Below are 12,692 nucleotides of genomic sequence, written 5' to 3'. Positions count from 1 at the left end.
GGTGCTGGGAAAACTTGATATCTATATGCAGAAGAATGAATGTGAACCCCTAACTCACACCACATTAAAAAAAACCTCAAAATGGAACAAAGACCTAAATGTAAGAGCCAAAATCATTAAACTCTTAGAAGAAAATACACACACAAATCATTATGACCTTGATTAGGCAATAACTTCTTAGATATAGCACCAAAAGGACAAGCAACAAAGTAAAAGATAAATTAGATTTTATCAAAATTAGTAACGTTTGTGTTTCAAAGGACACCATGAGGAAAGTGAGAAAACAACCCAAAGGATAGGAGAAAAATTTTCCAAAGCATTTATCTGGTAAGGGAATTGTATCTAGAATATACAAAAAACTCCTATAATAATTACAATAATAAATTATTATAATAATAAAAAGGCAAATACCCAATTAAAAATGAGCAAAGGATATGAATAGACTTTTCTCAAAAAAGATATACAATAGCAATAGGCACATAAAAGATGCTCAACATCATTTACCATCAGGAAAATGCAAATCAAAACCACTATAAGACACCACTTCATACCAGTTAAGTGAGGATAGCTATACTCAAAAAGACATATGTAAACGCTGGCTAGGATCTAGAGAAATTAGAACCCTCATACATTGCTGGTGGAAATGTAAAATCATGGAGCCACTTTGGAAAACAGTCCAGTCGTTCTTCAAAAGGTTAAACAGAGCGTTACCAAATGACCCAGCAACCCCACCCTGAGGTATTTACCCAAGAGAAATGAGAATATATGTCCATACAAACACTTGTACATGAATGTTCACAGCAGCATTCTTCATAATAGCCAAAAAGTGGAAACAACTTAAGTGTCTTTAGTAAATGAATAGGTAAATAAATGCAGTATATCTATACAATGGAATATTATTCAGCAATAAAAAGGAATGAAATGTTGATATATGCTGCAACATGGATGAATCTCTAAAACATAAGAAGACAGACACAATCACATATTGCATGATTCCATTTATATGACATGTCCAGAACAGGAAAATCTATAAAGAAGGAAGGTAGATTTGTGGTTGCCTGAGGGTGAGGTGGGGGTGTTGGCTACAGGAGTTCTTTTGAGGTGATGAAAATGTTCTAAGTTTGATTGTGGGGATGTGAATATACTAAAAACTAATTTTTTTAAAATGAACATATCTTCCCATTTGTATTTGCCTTTGAAATGGAAGTCTTTTATTCTTTAGGACTTTTTTTTTAAAATTTATTTTTGGCTGTGTTGGGTCTTCGTTGCTGTGCACGGGCTTTCTCTAGTTGTGGTGAATGGGGGCTGCTTTTCATTGCAGTGCGAGGGCTTCTCATTGCTGTGGCTTCTCTTGTTGCGGAGCACGGGCTCTAGGCACGCGGGCTTCAATAGTTGTGGCTCGCGGGTTCCAGTAGTTGTGGCTCATGGGCTCTAGAGTGCAGGATCTGTAGTTGTGGCGCAGGGGCTTAGTTGCTCTGCGTCATGTGGGATCTTCCTGGACCAGGGCTCGAAACTGTGTCCCCTGCATTGGCAGGTGGATTCTTAACCACTGCGCCACCAGGGAAGCCCACTAAAAATTACTGAATTGTACATTAAATAAGTGAGTTTTATGGTATGTGAATTATATCTCAATCAGGCTGTTACCAAAAACTAACAAAAAACAGCAGTAGATCTCTCCACCCTGAGGAATACCCTCTTCCAGGAGGATGTAGGTCCATTATTTACTCCCTGAAGATACAGAAGCTCAACCAGCTGTGCTTCCCCAACCCCAATCATGCATCATCCAGTCCCTCTTTCTCTATCACATCTACCAGGATATTGTCTTGTCCTGGAAAGCCCATGACACACTAGGCAGCTCCATGATGGGGCAATAAAATTACAACAAGGAGGTGGCTGAGGTCAGACTCAGAGCCACCAATGGATGAGACATCAAGTCTCTGTGTCCGCCGGAGAGGTGACTTGAGCCCAGGGTAGAGGCCAAGATGACAGGGACTGGCAACTCCAAGAATGTGATTGTCAATGGTGATGATGATGATGGTGGTGGTGGTGATTAGAGTTGACAATTACTGAGCACTTACAAGTCAGGCCTACAAACACATTATTTCTTTTCATTCTCATGACAATTTTATGAGAAAAAAGGTATTACCACCCTCACTTTAGGTATGAGGAAACTAACTCTCAAAGAAGTTGTATAACTGGGCCAAGGTCACACAGCAAGGAGAGGCAGAGGCAAGATCCCAGGTGTACCATGGTCAGCTGATATCAAAATCCTCCCAATGTCCCTGCGCTAGCAGGATTCAGGAACATTTACACACAAATATCAGAGACTTTTAACCATGAAAGGCATTGCATGGGCAAAAGAGTGGCTCCTTAGAAGCCAGAGGCCTCCTTATCCCACTCGTGGTCTGTCCCAGAACCAGCGTCCACTGAATGAATGCTTAGTGTTTTCTTCTCTCCCAGGAACACTGATGACAAGTTTCAGGGAAGACACGTGGGAACTGTAACTAGGCTGGCAATGGAAATGAAAGCCATCCCAGACCAGCACTTCTGGGGTGCCTGGAGGGAACACGCAACTACCAGGACGTGAGGGGAGGAGGCCCCAGGAGTGAGCAGGCTGTGGAGCAGAGTGTTGGCACTCAGCAACACTGACCCGAGGGCAGCAGCCTGTGAGCTGGGCAGTCTGGAACTTAGACCTAACTTCCCTCTGTGGTCCTCGGTTTCCTCCTTGTGTGCCAGATGGCCAGTCTGGAAGGGCTTCAAGGTCCCTGGCCATCAGCACAGCTGATGAGGACAATCTCATCCGTGCAGTCGTTGTGACACTCCCCATGCCCTGAGACCCTGGCCACAGCCCACAAGGCTCCAACCAACTCTCCAGTACCCTTTCTTACATCACTGACCTTGTTATGGGTTGAACTGTGTCCCCCCAAAAAGATATGCTGAAGTCCTAACTCCCTAGTACCTGAGAATGTGACCTTATTTGGAGACAGTGTTTTTGCAGGTACAATTGAATTAAGATGAGGTCATTAGGGTGGGCCCTAATCCAATGGGACAATGGCTGGTATCCTTATAAGAAGAGGAAATGCCATGTGAAGACAGAGATGCACAGGGAGAAGGTCACCCCGTGATGATGGAGTCAGAGGCTGAAGCGCTACAGCTGCAAACCAAGGAACACCTCGGGCTGCCAGAAAGTGAAAGAGGCAAGGAGAGGTCCTCCTCTAGAGGCATCAGAGGAAGCATGGCCCTACTAACACCATGATTTCAGACTTCTGGCCTCCAGAACTCTGTGAGAATAAATTTCTGTTGTATTACACCACCAAGCTTGTGGTACTTTGTTATAACAGCCCTAAAAAAATAACACAGACCCCCAACATGCTTCCATGCTCCCGCCACACCAGCCATTTCTGTTTCTCCTCAGGCCAAACTCCTTCCCACCCCAGGGGAAGGCCGTGCTGTTTTTTATGAATGTTCTAGACTCTCACTCCTCCCCCACATCTCTCTCTTGGTCCTCCAAACCCAGCATAAATGGCACTCCTTCAGGGAAATCTGGACTTGGGGTTTTCCAAGTTTCGCTCAGAGCAGCAAAAGGAATGCATTCTTCAAAGCCCTCACCATATCTGCAGTGACTCATACTGACTTGCAGTTATGCAAGGCCCATTGCACCTGCCCAGCTATAGGTGTTGTGACAACAGGGTTCTGGCCTGACACGTTCACAGGCATGTCCCATGCCTAGCACATTCCCTGACACATACAGCAGGAAGTCAGGACACAACTGTGTGGGCTGCATGGTACGTGGAAACTCCTGGGCTGGTATTTGAGGGCCCAGACATTGGGGCCTTGGCTGCCTCAGCAGCCTTCTCTCCAGTCAGACTTGGCCCCCAACTCCACACTCCGGATGGTCTCCCTGCCTCCCTGCCTCCCTGGTCCCCATCATTCCTCATTCCCCTCAGCCAGGCCACATCTTACTCTTCCTGAATGACCTGGCCCTCATGTCTCCTGCAAGGCTTTCCTCAGAGCAGGTTCAAACTCAGGAAAAAGAGCCCAGAGCAGCAGCAGGCAGCAAAGGGCAGTGAGGACAGAGTGGGGTGGAAGGAGGCCTCAAGACAATGTTGGGATTTTTTCTCTTTACAGCATACTCCAAGCATCAAACAACTAATACATGTTCAATGTCAGGAAAAGAAACCTTAAAAAACATAATGAGCAAAAAGGGAAAATTATACTAAAAATCACTCACATTCCCGCCACACAGAGTAATCATTGTTAGCACTTTTCGTGTATCATGTAGCCTTCCAGACCTTTTCTCGTGCAATGTGTATTTCTTAAAATGCAATTATACTGTTTTGTACTCTGCTTTTTTCCAATAAGAAACAATATACTAAAGGTATTTAAGAGTCAACATACAAAATTACATCATCATTTTAGTGGCTACCTAACATTCTATTATAAGATGAACCACGGTTTTGTTATTCAGTCCCCTATTGTTGGACATTTAGATAGTTTTTAGTTTTTCTCTGGTATAAACAACACTGGCACAAACATCTGAAAAACTGGTATCTTTGTGCCCTTGTCTCATTATTTTTTGATGAATGATTCCCAGAAGTGAATTGCAAGGTCTACGATTCTATGTGCATTTTAAGGCTTCTAATGCATAGTGCAAATCTGGCCTATAAAATAGAGAACCAACCTCCAGGAGAAGCGGGCAGAGATGAAGCACAGGTTCAGGGGTGGAACAGTGGAGCTGACAGCAGTGGCATCACCCAGGGGAGGTGGTGCTGGCCACTGGGCAGGATACTGGAGGCCCAAGGTTGCTTGGCACAGGGAGACTTTGGGGCAGCTGTGGACTGCTCACTCTGGGAGGACTCTGCTCAGGCCTTTTGTTTGGCAACCTTGACTTTCTTTGGTTCTGAAGCACTGGAGCCCTTGCCCACTGCAGGGGGCTCCCTTGTGAGCTCTTGTAGGGGAGAGAAAGTACAGTGAATTCGAATTCTCTCCATTCTTAGAAAATTATTCTAAAAAATGAGAGAGTTTTCTGGAAGCCTCCTTGCTCCTGAGAGGCCAATGGCACTTATGAACGTGGTGTGTCTTCTTGTGTCTGTTTGGGGTGTGGGGAAGGGTCTAGGCAAGGACCCTCTGGCCTGGGGACGTATGGACTGCTGTCGCTCTGTGGCTTCCACCCCAATCCCACTCCCGGGCGCCCCCTCCTCGAATCCAATCAGCTCACCAGTTTACCAGGAAGCAGCCAGAGACACTCCCCACCCCAAGGGGAAACACATCATGAAACTTGGTCCTGGCACCTTCCACCCCTTTCTGGGAAATCAAGGCACAGAGCCAGCTGGGTTTTGGAGCCACCTACCTGGTTCACGTCCCCACTCCCTCCTTTACTAGCCAGGGGACTGGGGCAAGTTAATTCACCTCATTGAGCCTCAGATTGTCCATGAGGTTAGTATTATACCTTCCTGACAGGGTGGCTGAGGGGATTAGGTGAAACAATTTATGTAACGCTTGGCATAATGTCTGGAGCACGGTGAGCACTTTATTATTATTACTATTATTATCATTCACGCGACTGCCTTTTTGGCTGGAAGCACCAGTTTCTCTCTGAGAAGTCACAGGCGTTGCCACTTCCTGTGGAGAGCCAAAACCCCACTCTTCTGCAGGGCTTCTGCTCCCACTAAGCTTTTTACTAGAAGGCTGTCGTTACAGGAAATACCTCTTCATTTTCCCCGCCTCTGGCCTGATATCACAGTCTTCAGAAAAAGAGGATCTGCTCTGGAAATCAGAATAAAACAAGCAGGTAGGGCAGCATGGTGTAGTGTGTGTGCTTGGCTGGGTGTGTGAAGTGCCCTGTGGGTGTTGGTAGAGTGGGCTTGATTGTGGGTGCTTGAGGGGCAGCCCGTTCAGGGCTGTGACTGCAGGGAGTTTGAGGGAGTTTCTGAACACCCTTGGTCTGGGGGATGGGCAGTGGAATGCGGGATTTCTCAAGCTTTCTCCCTCACCCCAATACTGGGACGTGGCTCACCAGGGTCTTGGTGGGAAGGCTCTTCCTCCCTCCTTGGGTGGCAGGAAATAACCTCCCCAGCGCAGCCCAGTGCAGCTGTGGTTTGGTGAGATGCCAGGGCTGGAGTGCTGTGGAGGAAGTTTCCATTGTTTTTAACCTTTCATTTTCAGGCTGCACCCTGAGAGGCCGTCCTCAGTTGCTGGGAGCCCTTGTGCCGGGCCTTCTCTCCTTGTTGCCTTCCAGAAACAAGCTGCCGTCTGGGAGGCAGAAGGTAAGATCAGGAGAAGACCGGCCTGAGTTCCAAGGCTGAGGCCCCTGCAGAAGCTGCACAGGTGGGTGGCAACCTTCTGACTGCCCTGCCCCTACCCTCTGAACTGTAGTTTTCAGCTTTGCTGACTAAGGTCCTTCTTGGGGTGGATTGTGGGGAGAGGGAAGCCCCGGTCCCCAAGGGTCCCCAGGTGGGTGGTACCTCACGGGACACTTTCAGGTCTAGGTCTGGGGTAGTTGCTGTCTTCTTTCTTTGCTACACCTGTGGTCTCACTGGGCTTGGGTGGGGTGTGTATGTGAAGCGCATGCATTTCTTTCTCCACCTGCTCTGTTTTCAACAAATCTCTCTTGGATCGGAGCTCTGGGATGCTGTATGCCCAGCCTGTCCCCTCGAGGCGCCTCCAAGAGCAATCTCTGGGTATGGCTGGGCACCAGGGAAACATAGAGCTGGGGCAAGTGCCCAGCCAGAGCCTCAGTCCCAGAACAATAGGAGAGTGAGGGGAACACAACCATGGATTTCTTGATATCCACAGATGCCCCACTCCAGTCTGCATCCATCCATCCCACGGCCCAGGGGTCACAGGGCCCAGAAAGCAGCCTTGGTCCTGCTAGGTGCCTGCCTGGTGGCCCTCTGGGGGCTGGGGGAGCTGCCAGACTACACTCTCCAGTGTCTGGTGCTCCACCTGGCCTCCCAGCAGATGGGGCTGCTGATCAAGGGGGTCTGCAATCTGGTCGAGGAGCTGAGCCACGTCCATTCCAGGTGACTCCCTGCAGTACCCATGGCAATTAGGCACCCAACATGTCTCAGTCCCTTGACCCCCAGCCCTGCCCCTCCTTGAATCTCTCTGGCTGAGCTGGGCTGGGGTCTGGAGCTTGGCTGTCACTTGCAGGTACCAAGGCAGCTACTGGAAGGCTGTGCGGGCCTGCCTGGGCTGCCCCATGCGCCGTGGGGCCCTGCTGCTGCTGTCCTGCTATTTCTACTTCTCCCTCCCAAACGTGGCTGGCCTGCCCTTCACTTGGATGCTTGCTCTCCTGGGCCTCTCACAGGCACTTAACATCCTCCTGGGCCTCCAGGTACGATACAAAGAGAGGTGAAGGGTCTGTTCAAGAGGAGGCTTGGCACATGTGACCTGCTCTGAGCTTAGTACTGGGAGTGGGACTAGTTTAGAGGCTGGTCCTTGGATGGAGCCTGTAATGGTCTGGGTTCAGCAGTGGCAGAGAATAGAGCCAAATGACAGCAGGTTGGGTAATCTTGGGGGGAGGAGGAGGAGGGTTCATGTTGTTCTTCATGGAGGCCCCCCAGCCCCACCCTGCTGTCCACAGGGCCTGGCCCAAGCAGAGATCTCTGCAATCTGTGAAAAAAGGAACTTCAATGTGGCTCATGGGCTGGCCTGGTCATATTATATTGGGTACCTGCGGCTGATCCTGCCAGGTGAGCCATCCTCTCTGCCCCCATTTCCAGATCTACAGGACAGACAGTAAGACACACAACCTTGTGTTTCCAGAACTCACTATATTTTCAAAGCATTTTCATATCTAACAAACCATTTGATTCCCAAAACAATCTTGTAAGCGTGAAGCTGTTATTATTATGCCTGGTTGACAGGAAGAAATTTGGAGTTTAGGTCCATTAAGTGACTTGTCCCAAGTCACCCATGAATTCTTTCAATAAATATTTGCTGCATGCTGTATGCCCTTCACGCGCACTTTCTCTTTTAATTCACACCCTGTGAGGAAGGGATAATCATCACCCCTGTTTTCACAGCTATTCTGAGAGATACAGTGACCTGTCCAAAGTGACACAGCTTAGTTAGAGGAGGAGACAGGATTTGAACCCAGGCCTGTCCAGAGCCTGGACCCTTGACTACCCCACTGGGAGCCCACGGGTCGTGTCTCATTCCTCTGACTTGCTGGTCAAGGCCATGGTTCTTCCCTGTCTCATGGCTGCCTTCCCTTGACACCAGGGCTTCCTCTAGAGGCCTGGCTCAGTGCACGTGGGCCTGCTGGCATGTCACCTCCCAGGACTCTTCCTGCCTCTCAGAGCCCTGAAAGCTGTGGTGGGAAGGAGTGGGGCTGACAGAAATCTGGACAAAGGTCAAGTGAGGGAGAGAAAGGGGTGGTGGGAGTAGGTGGAGGGGCGGGGAGGATGCTCACATGCTCTTCCCGTCCTGGCCTCCCAGGCAATGTGAGTGGACTGGCCCCTCGGTTCTCTTGCACCCACACATTGAGGGGAACAATGATGTGGGTCTCTGTCCTGAGTTGGGTGGGAGACACAGTTGGTGGAAATGACTTCTTGGGCCTCTCCACCCCAGGGCTCCAGGCCCGGATCCAAATTTACAATCAGTTCCACAACAATGTGCTACGGGGCGCAGGAAGCCAACGGCTGCACATCCTCTTCCCGTTGGACTGTGGGGTGCCTGACGACCTGAGCATGGCTGACCCTAACATTCGATTCCTACACAAGCTGCCCCAGCAAAGTGCTGACCGTGCTGGCATCAAGGGCCGGGTTTACACCAACAGCATCTATGAGATTCTGGAGAATGGGCAGCCGGTGAGTGTGCAGGGAAGTGGGAATGCTGGGGAGGGGTCAGGCCTAGAGACCCAGAACTCTGGGCCCTGGCCAAGCCCTGATAAAAATTCACTGCCCTTCTCTGAACCTCAGTTTCTCCAATTGGTGCCAGGGCTGGGACCAATTGAGCTCTGAATGACGAAACTGACAAGTAACATTAATTGGGCACTTACTGCATGCCAGATGCTATTCCAGGTGCTTCATCTGACTACCTCACTGCATCCTCACCACCACCCTGTGGGGTAGGGACTGTTATAGCCCCTACTTTACAGAAGAGGAAACCGAGACTCAGAGAACCAGGGAGAAAGTGGACAATTTCTCCTTGAGTATACCATGCTCTTGACCATAAATCTGCCCTAGATGAAGGCCGTGAGAATGTGTGAAGGATTTCACGTGGGCTATGGGGAACCCAGCCAAGGCTGAACCCCAGAGCCCCATCCCCAGACTTGACTGCCAGCTGGAGCAGTTGACAGCCTAGCTCAGTGGGCCTTGCCCTGAGAATCTTAGGAGGAGGATCTGGGAAGGGTAAATTTAACGCAGCCCTGGCCCTGATTTAGGAGTGGGGTGTCAGAGGCAAAGGCCGACCAGACAGTATAGACCCCATCAGGTGGCCACCTCCCCTGACTCCATCCCTACAGATTGAGCAGTGGCACTGGGGTCCAGCGTCTGTCTGCCTGGCCCCTGGTTGAGTCTGGTCTTCCTTTTACCTCCTCCAGGCAGGCATCTGTATCCTGGAATATGCCACCCCCTTGCAGACCCTGTTTGCCATGTCACAGGATGGCCGAGCTGGCTTTAGCCGGGAGGACCGGCTTGAACAGGCCAAACTCTTCTGCCGGACACTTGAAGACATTCTGGCAGCTGTCCCTGAGTCTCAGGACAACTGCCACCTCATTGTCTACCAGGGTGAGGGGTTGATAGGCTTAAGGGCAGGAAAAGCTGGGGTCCCCAGGGTCTCCCAGGGGGTCAGCAGGAGATATGGCAGCACCACGCCCGGGTCTTCCCGAGTGGTCAGGGCATTCAAGCCCTGCCCCTTCCTCCCCTGGAAGGAAGAGGAGAGGTCCCATCTCCCCACCGTGGGATACCTGATTGCTTTCTGAGGTCTTTGGCTGTGGGTCCCGGGTGGAGTGTGAAGAGATGGGCTCTAGGGGCCTCTCACTTCATCTAGGGATGCTAGAAGAAGCAGATAGCCCCAGGCCAGGAGCCAAGAGACCAGGGCTGCAGCCTCAGCCATGCCACTCCCTTGCTCTGTGACCTTAGGCAGGTATCTGCCCCTCTCTGAGTATCATCTCTAAAAGAAAGAGGGTGGAATTCTCTTGTCTCTAAAACCACTGCTAGCTCTAGAATTTCATGAAACTCTAGCCCCAGTGGCTAGGAGTGGGGAGGAGGTGCAGGGAGGTGGGGGAGAGGGAGGGCTGGAGGATTCACCCAGCAAGTCCTCTGGGTGTGCTAGAGTGGGAATGTGTGAGGCCCTCACCCCACTCCCCACCCCTACCCTCGTTCCAGAACCGGCAGAGGGAAGCAGCTTCTCCTTGTCACAGGAGATTCTCCAGCACCTTCGGCAGGAGGAAAGGGAGGTTACCATGGGCAGCATGGGGACCTCGGTGATGCCCGTTTCCTCCACACTGTCCCAAGAGCCTGAGCTCCTCATCAGTGGCATGGAACAGCCTCTCCCGCTCCGCTCGGATATCTTCTGAGGCCCAGGGTCACCTTCCCTGAGCCCCTGGCCATCCCCAAGACTCTGGATTGGAGGATTTCTTTCTTCAGCAGCTAGAGGCCTAGCAGAGCCATTTCCTCCCATAGAGGGCCTCTCAGAGAAGGTTCCTGAGTTTGACATCTCAAGATGAATCCTATGACCTTGGGCAAGTTGTTTCACCTCTCTGAGCCTCAGTGTCCTCATCTATGAAATGGGATTATAATCATTGCCCTACCTACCTCACAGGGTAGTTTTTGTGAGGTCTATGGCTGTATGGGTTTTTTGTAAACTCTAAATGCCAGGTAAACTTAAAGGATCTTCCAGGTGTCTTCCATTGGACCCTCAGACCTACTCTCTACCTTTCCTCTGTCCTGGGATGGCTTCAATAGGCTCCCTTGCCCTCTGGCTTCTGGTCACATTCAGTCAATGGGAAGCCCCAGTGGGAGAAGGAGGGGAAGGGAAGGGTGAGCTTGGGTTATCTATTCCCCCAGGTCCCTCCCTGCAGTATCAAGGTCACTGTGGGCTCTCTCTAGACCTAAAGGACCCTTTCAGTAACCCTGTCTATCTCCAGGTCTCATTAACTTCCTCCTCCTCATGCCCCTTCAGTCCTGGCAGTGGTATTGGAGCCTCACTGATGCTCAGTCTGGAGCGCTCACTCTCACTTGTAATTTCCTTACACCTGCCCTTTCTAAATAGTCCCCTTTTTATTTTTATTTTTAAAAATTTTTTGGCCACACCATGCAGCGTTTGGGATCTTAGTTCCCTGACCAGGGATTGAACCCACATCCCCTGCAGTGGAAGCTTGGAGTCTTAACCACTGAACCACCAGGGAAGTCCCTAAGTAGTCCCTTTTTTAAACACTCCTCAGATTATTTGAGTATGCCATCTTTTTCTGGCCAGACTGACTGATACAGGTGGTTGGCCATTATTATCTGCAATGTCCAAATCTGGTTGCACAGACACATTTCCTTACACGCCTCCTCATCCTAGTACAGGGCCATAGGGTGGTAGCTATCATTTCAGTGTAGACAGAGCCCACCAGCTGGGCTGAGGGTATAGAGCTGGGCAGCACCCCCGCTCCACCTGCCCTTTCAGTGCCCTTGTCTCCAGTGGGAGGCTTGGGGGACAGGGAGGGGCCTGAGGCAGCACACAGATGCCATGACGGTTACACACATGTGTCCTGGGCAAGGGGCTGCTCAAAGAAGCAGGAGCTAAATGTTTCCAGATGAGAGTCCCCTGGATAACGGGGGGAAGAGGGTTTGTGTGAGGTGATGGGATATACGCTGGGGACCTTGGACAACACAGCTGGCCACCTGCCATAGTTTGTGCCATCACTGTTAGACCTGAGCCATTTCAACGACACCGTGGAGGCAAAATTGCCCCCATCTGGGAGGCCAGACGCCCATTTCTACCACTTCCATCCATTCCACCCAAGACTTATTCCCTCCCTCCCACCTTTGTTTTTATCGCAAATGCTTTGTTTTTATCGCAAATTTCTGAGTATAGTATTACTGTGGAAAAAAACTTCACACACAGACACATATTGGCCAGAAGCAACACACTGCTCCCAAGGATGACAGAGAGTAAAGAGAGAGCCAAGGGAGTGAAGGGGGAAAGTCTCCTCTCCTCCCCCACTGTGCCAGCCATTCTGCCCCTGAAGATCCCCCAGCTTCACATCAGTCATTCCAACACTTAAAAACCAGCCCAGAATTAAGGGTATCCCCAACATAACCTTTCCCTACCCATCCGGCCCCCAACATGGTGCTCAGACTATGGAGACTGATGGCCCCAGGTTCAAATCCTGATTCCACCACTTAGTACTTGTGTCCTCCTGGGTGACTTGATATCCCCAGCTGTAAATGGAGATAACAGTGGCTCCTCCTCCCAGGGCTTTTATGAGGAGTAAACAGTATAATATCCGTAGGTCCATGGATGAGTCTGGAGCCCAGCACATAGTGGGCCCACAAGAAGGAGCAACTATTAACATTAGAGCTGCCTCTTACCAGTCTCAGTGGAGGCAAGCCAGTTCTCTGCACACATTACAATCCCCGTCTCTGTTCCTCTTCATCTTCTGTTATTTCTCAGAGTCCTTGACTGTGCTGGGGTCTCACCGAGGACAGTCCCCAGGGTTGACTTGTTGCCCTGAGGTGTTCCCCAGAGTAAAGCAC

At 50.2% G+C, this 12,692-nt stretch overlaps 1 protein-coding gene across 3 annotated transcripts; it reads left to right on the top strand.

The window, feature by feature from the left end:
• The first annotated feature begins 5,674 nt into the window (after positions 1-5,674).
• STING1 (stimulator of interferon response cGAMP interactor 1) lies at positions 5,675-11,615 on the top strand. 3 transcript variants are annotated; one of them, XM_030869447.2, is made up of 8 exons: positions 5,675-5,791; positions 6,166-6,327; positions 6,796-7,022; positions 7,153-7,336; positions 7,586-7,694; positions 8,575-8,813; positions 9,548-9,734; positions 10,335-11,615. In XM_030869447.2, exons 3-8 carry the CDS (start codon positions 6,796-6,798, stop codon positions 10,523-10,525), a joined length of 1,137 nt encoding a protein of 378 aa, XP_030725307.1. In that variant the 5' UTR covers positions 5,675-5,791; positions 6,166-6,327; the 3' UTR covers positions 10,526-11,615. The 3 variants fall into 3 exon arrangements, with proteins under 3 accessions (XP_030725307.1, XP_060151453.1, XP_030725311.2); XM_060295470.2 differs by lacking the exon at positions 10,335-11,615 and having other exon boundaries at positions 9,548-10,147; XM_030869451.3 differs by lacking the exon at positions 10,335-11,615 and having other exon boundaries at positions 5,681-5,791; positions 6,166-6,266; positions 9,548-10,148.
• Positions 11,616-12,692: the final 1,077 nt, after the last annotated feature.

The sequence above is a fragment of the Globicephala melas genome, chromosome 3 (assembly GCF_963455315.2).
Source record: "Globicephala melas chromosome 3, mGloMel1.2, whole genome shotgun sequence".
Taxonomy (NCBI): Eukaryota; Metazoa; Chordata; class Mammalia; order Artiodactyla; family Delphinidae; genus Globicephala; species Globicephala melas.
This window is presented reverse-complemented; position numbering and strand designations above follow the sequence as displayed.

Bases quoted from the DNA above. Each gene is read 5' to 3' on its own strand.
- STING1 (XM_030869451.3), top strand. From the start codon at position 6,796: ATGCCCCACTCCAGTCTGCATCCATCCATCCCACGGCCCAGGGGTCAC. The intron at 7,023-7,152 runs GTGACTCCCTGC...TGTCACTTGCAG, and splicing joins CTGAGCCACGTCCATTCCAG to GTACCAAGGCAGCTACTGGA. The intron at 8,814-9,547 runs GTGAGTGTGCAG...TACCTCCTCCAG, and splicing joins TTCTGGAGAATGGGCAGCCG to GCAGGCATCTGTATCCTGGA.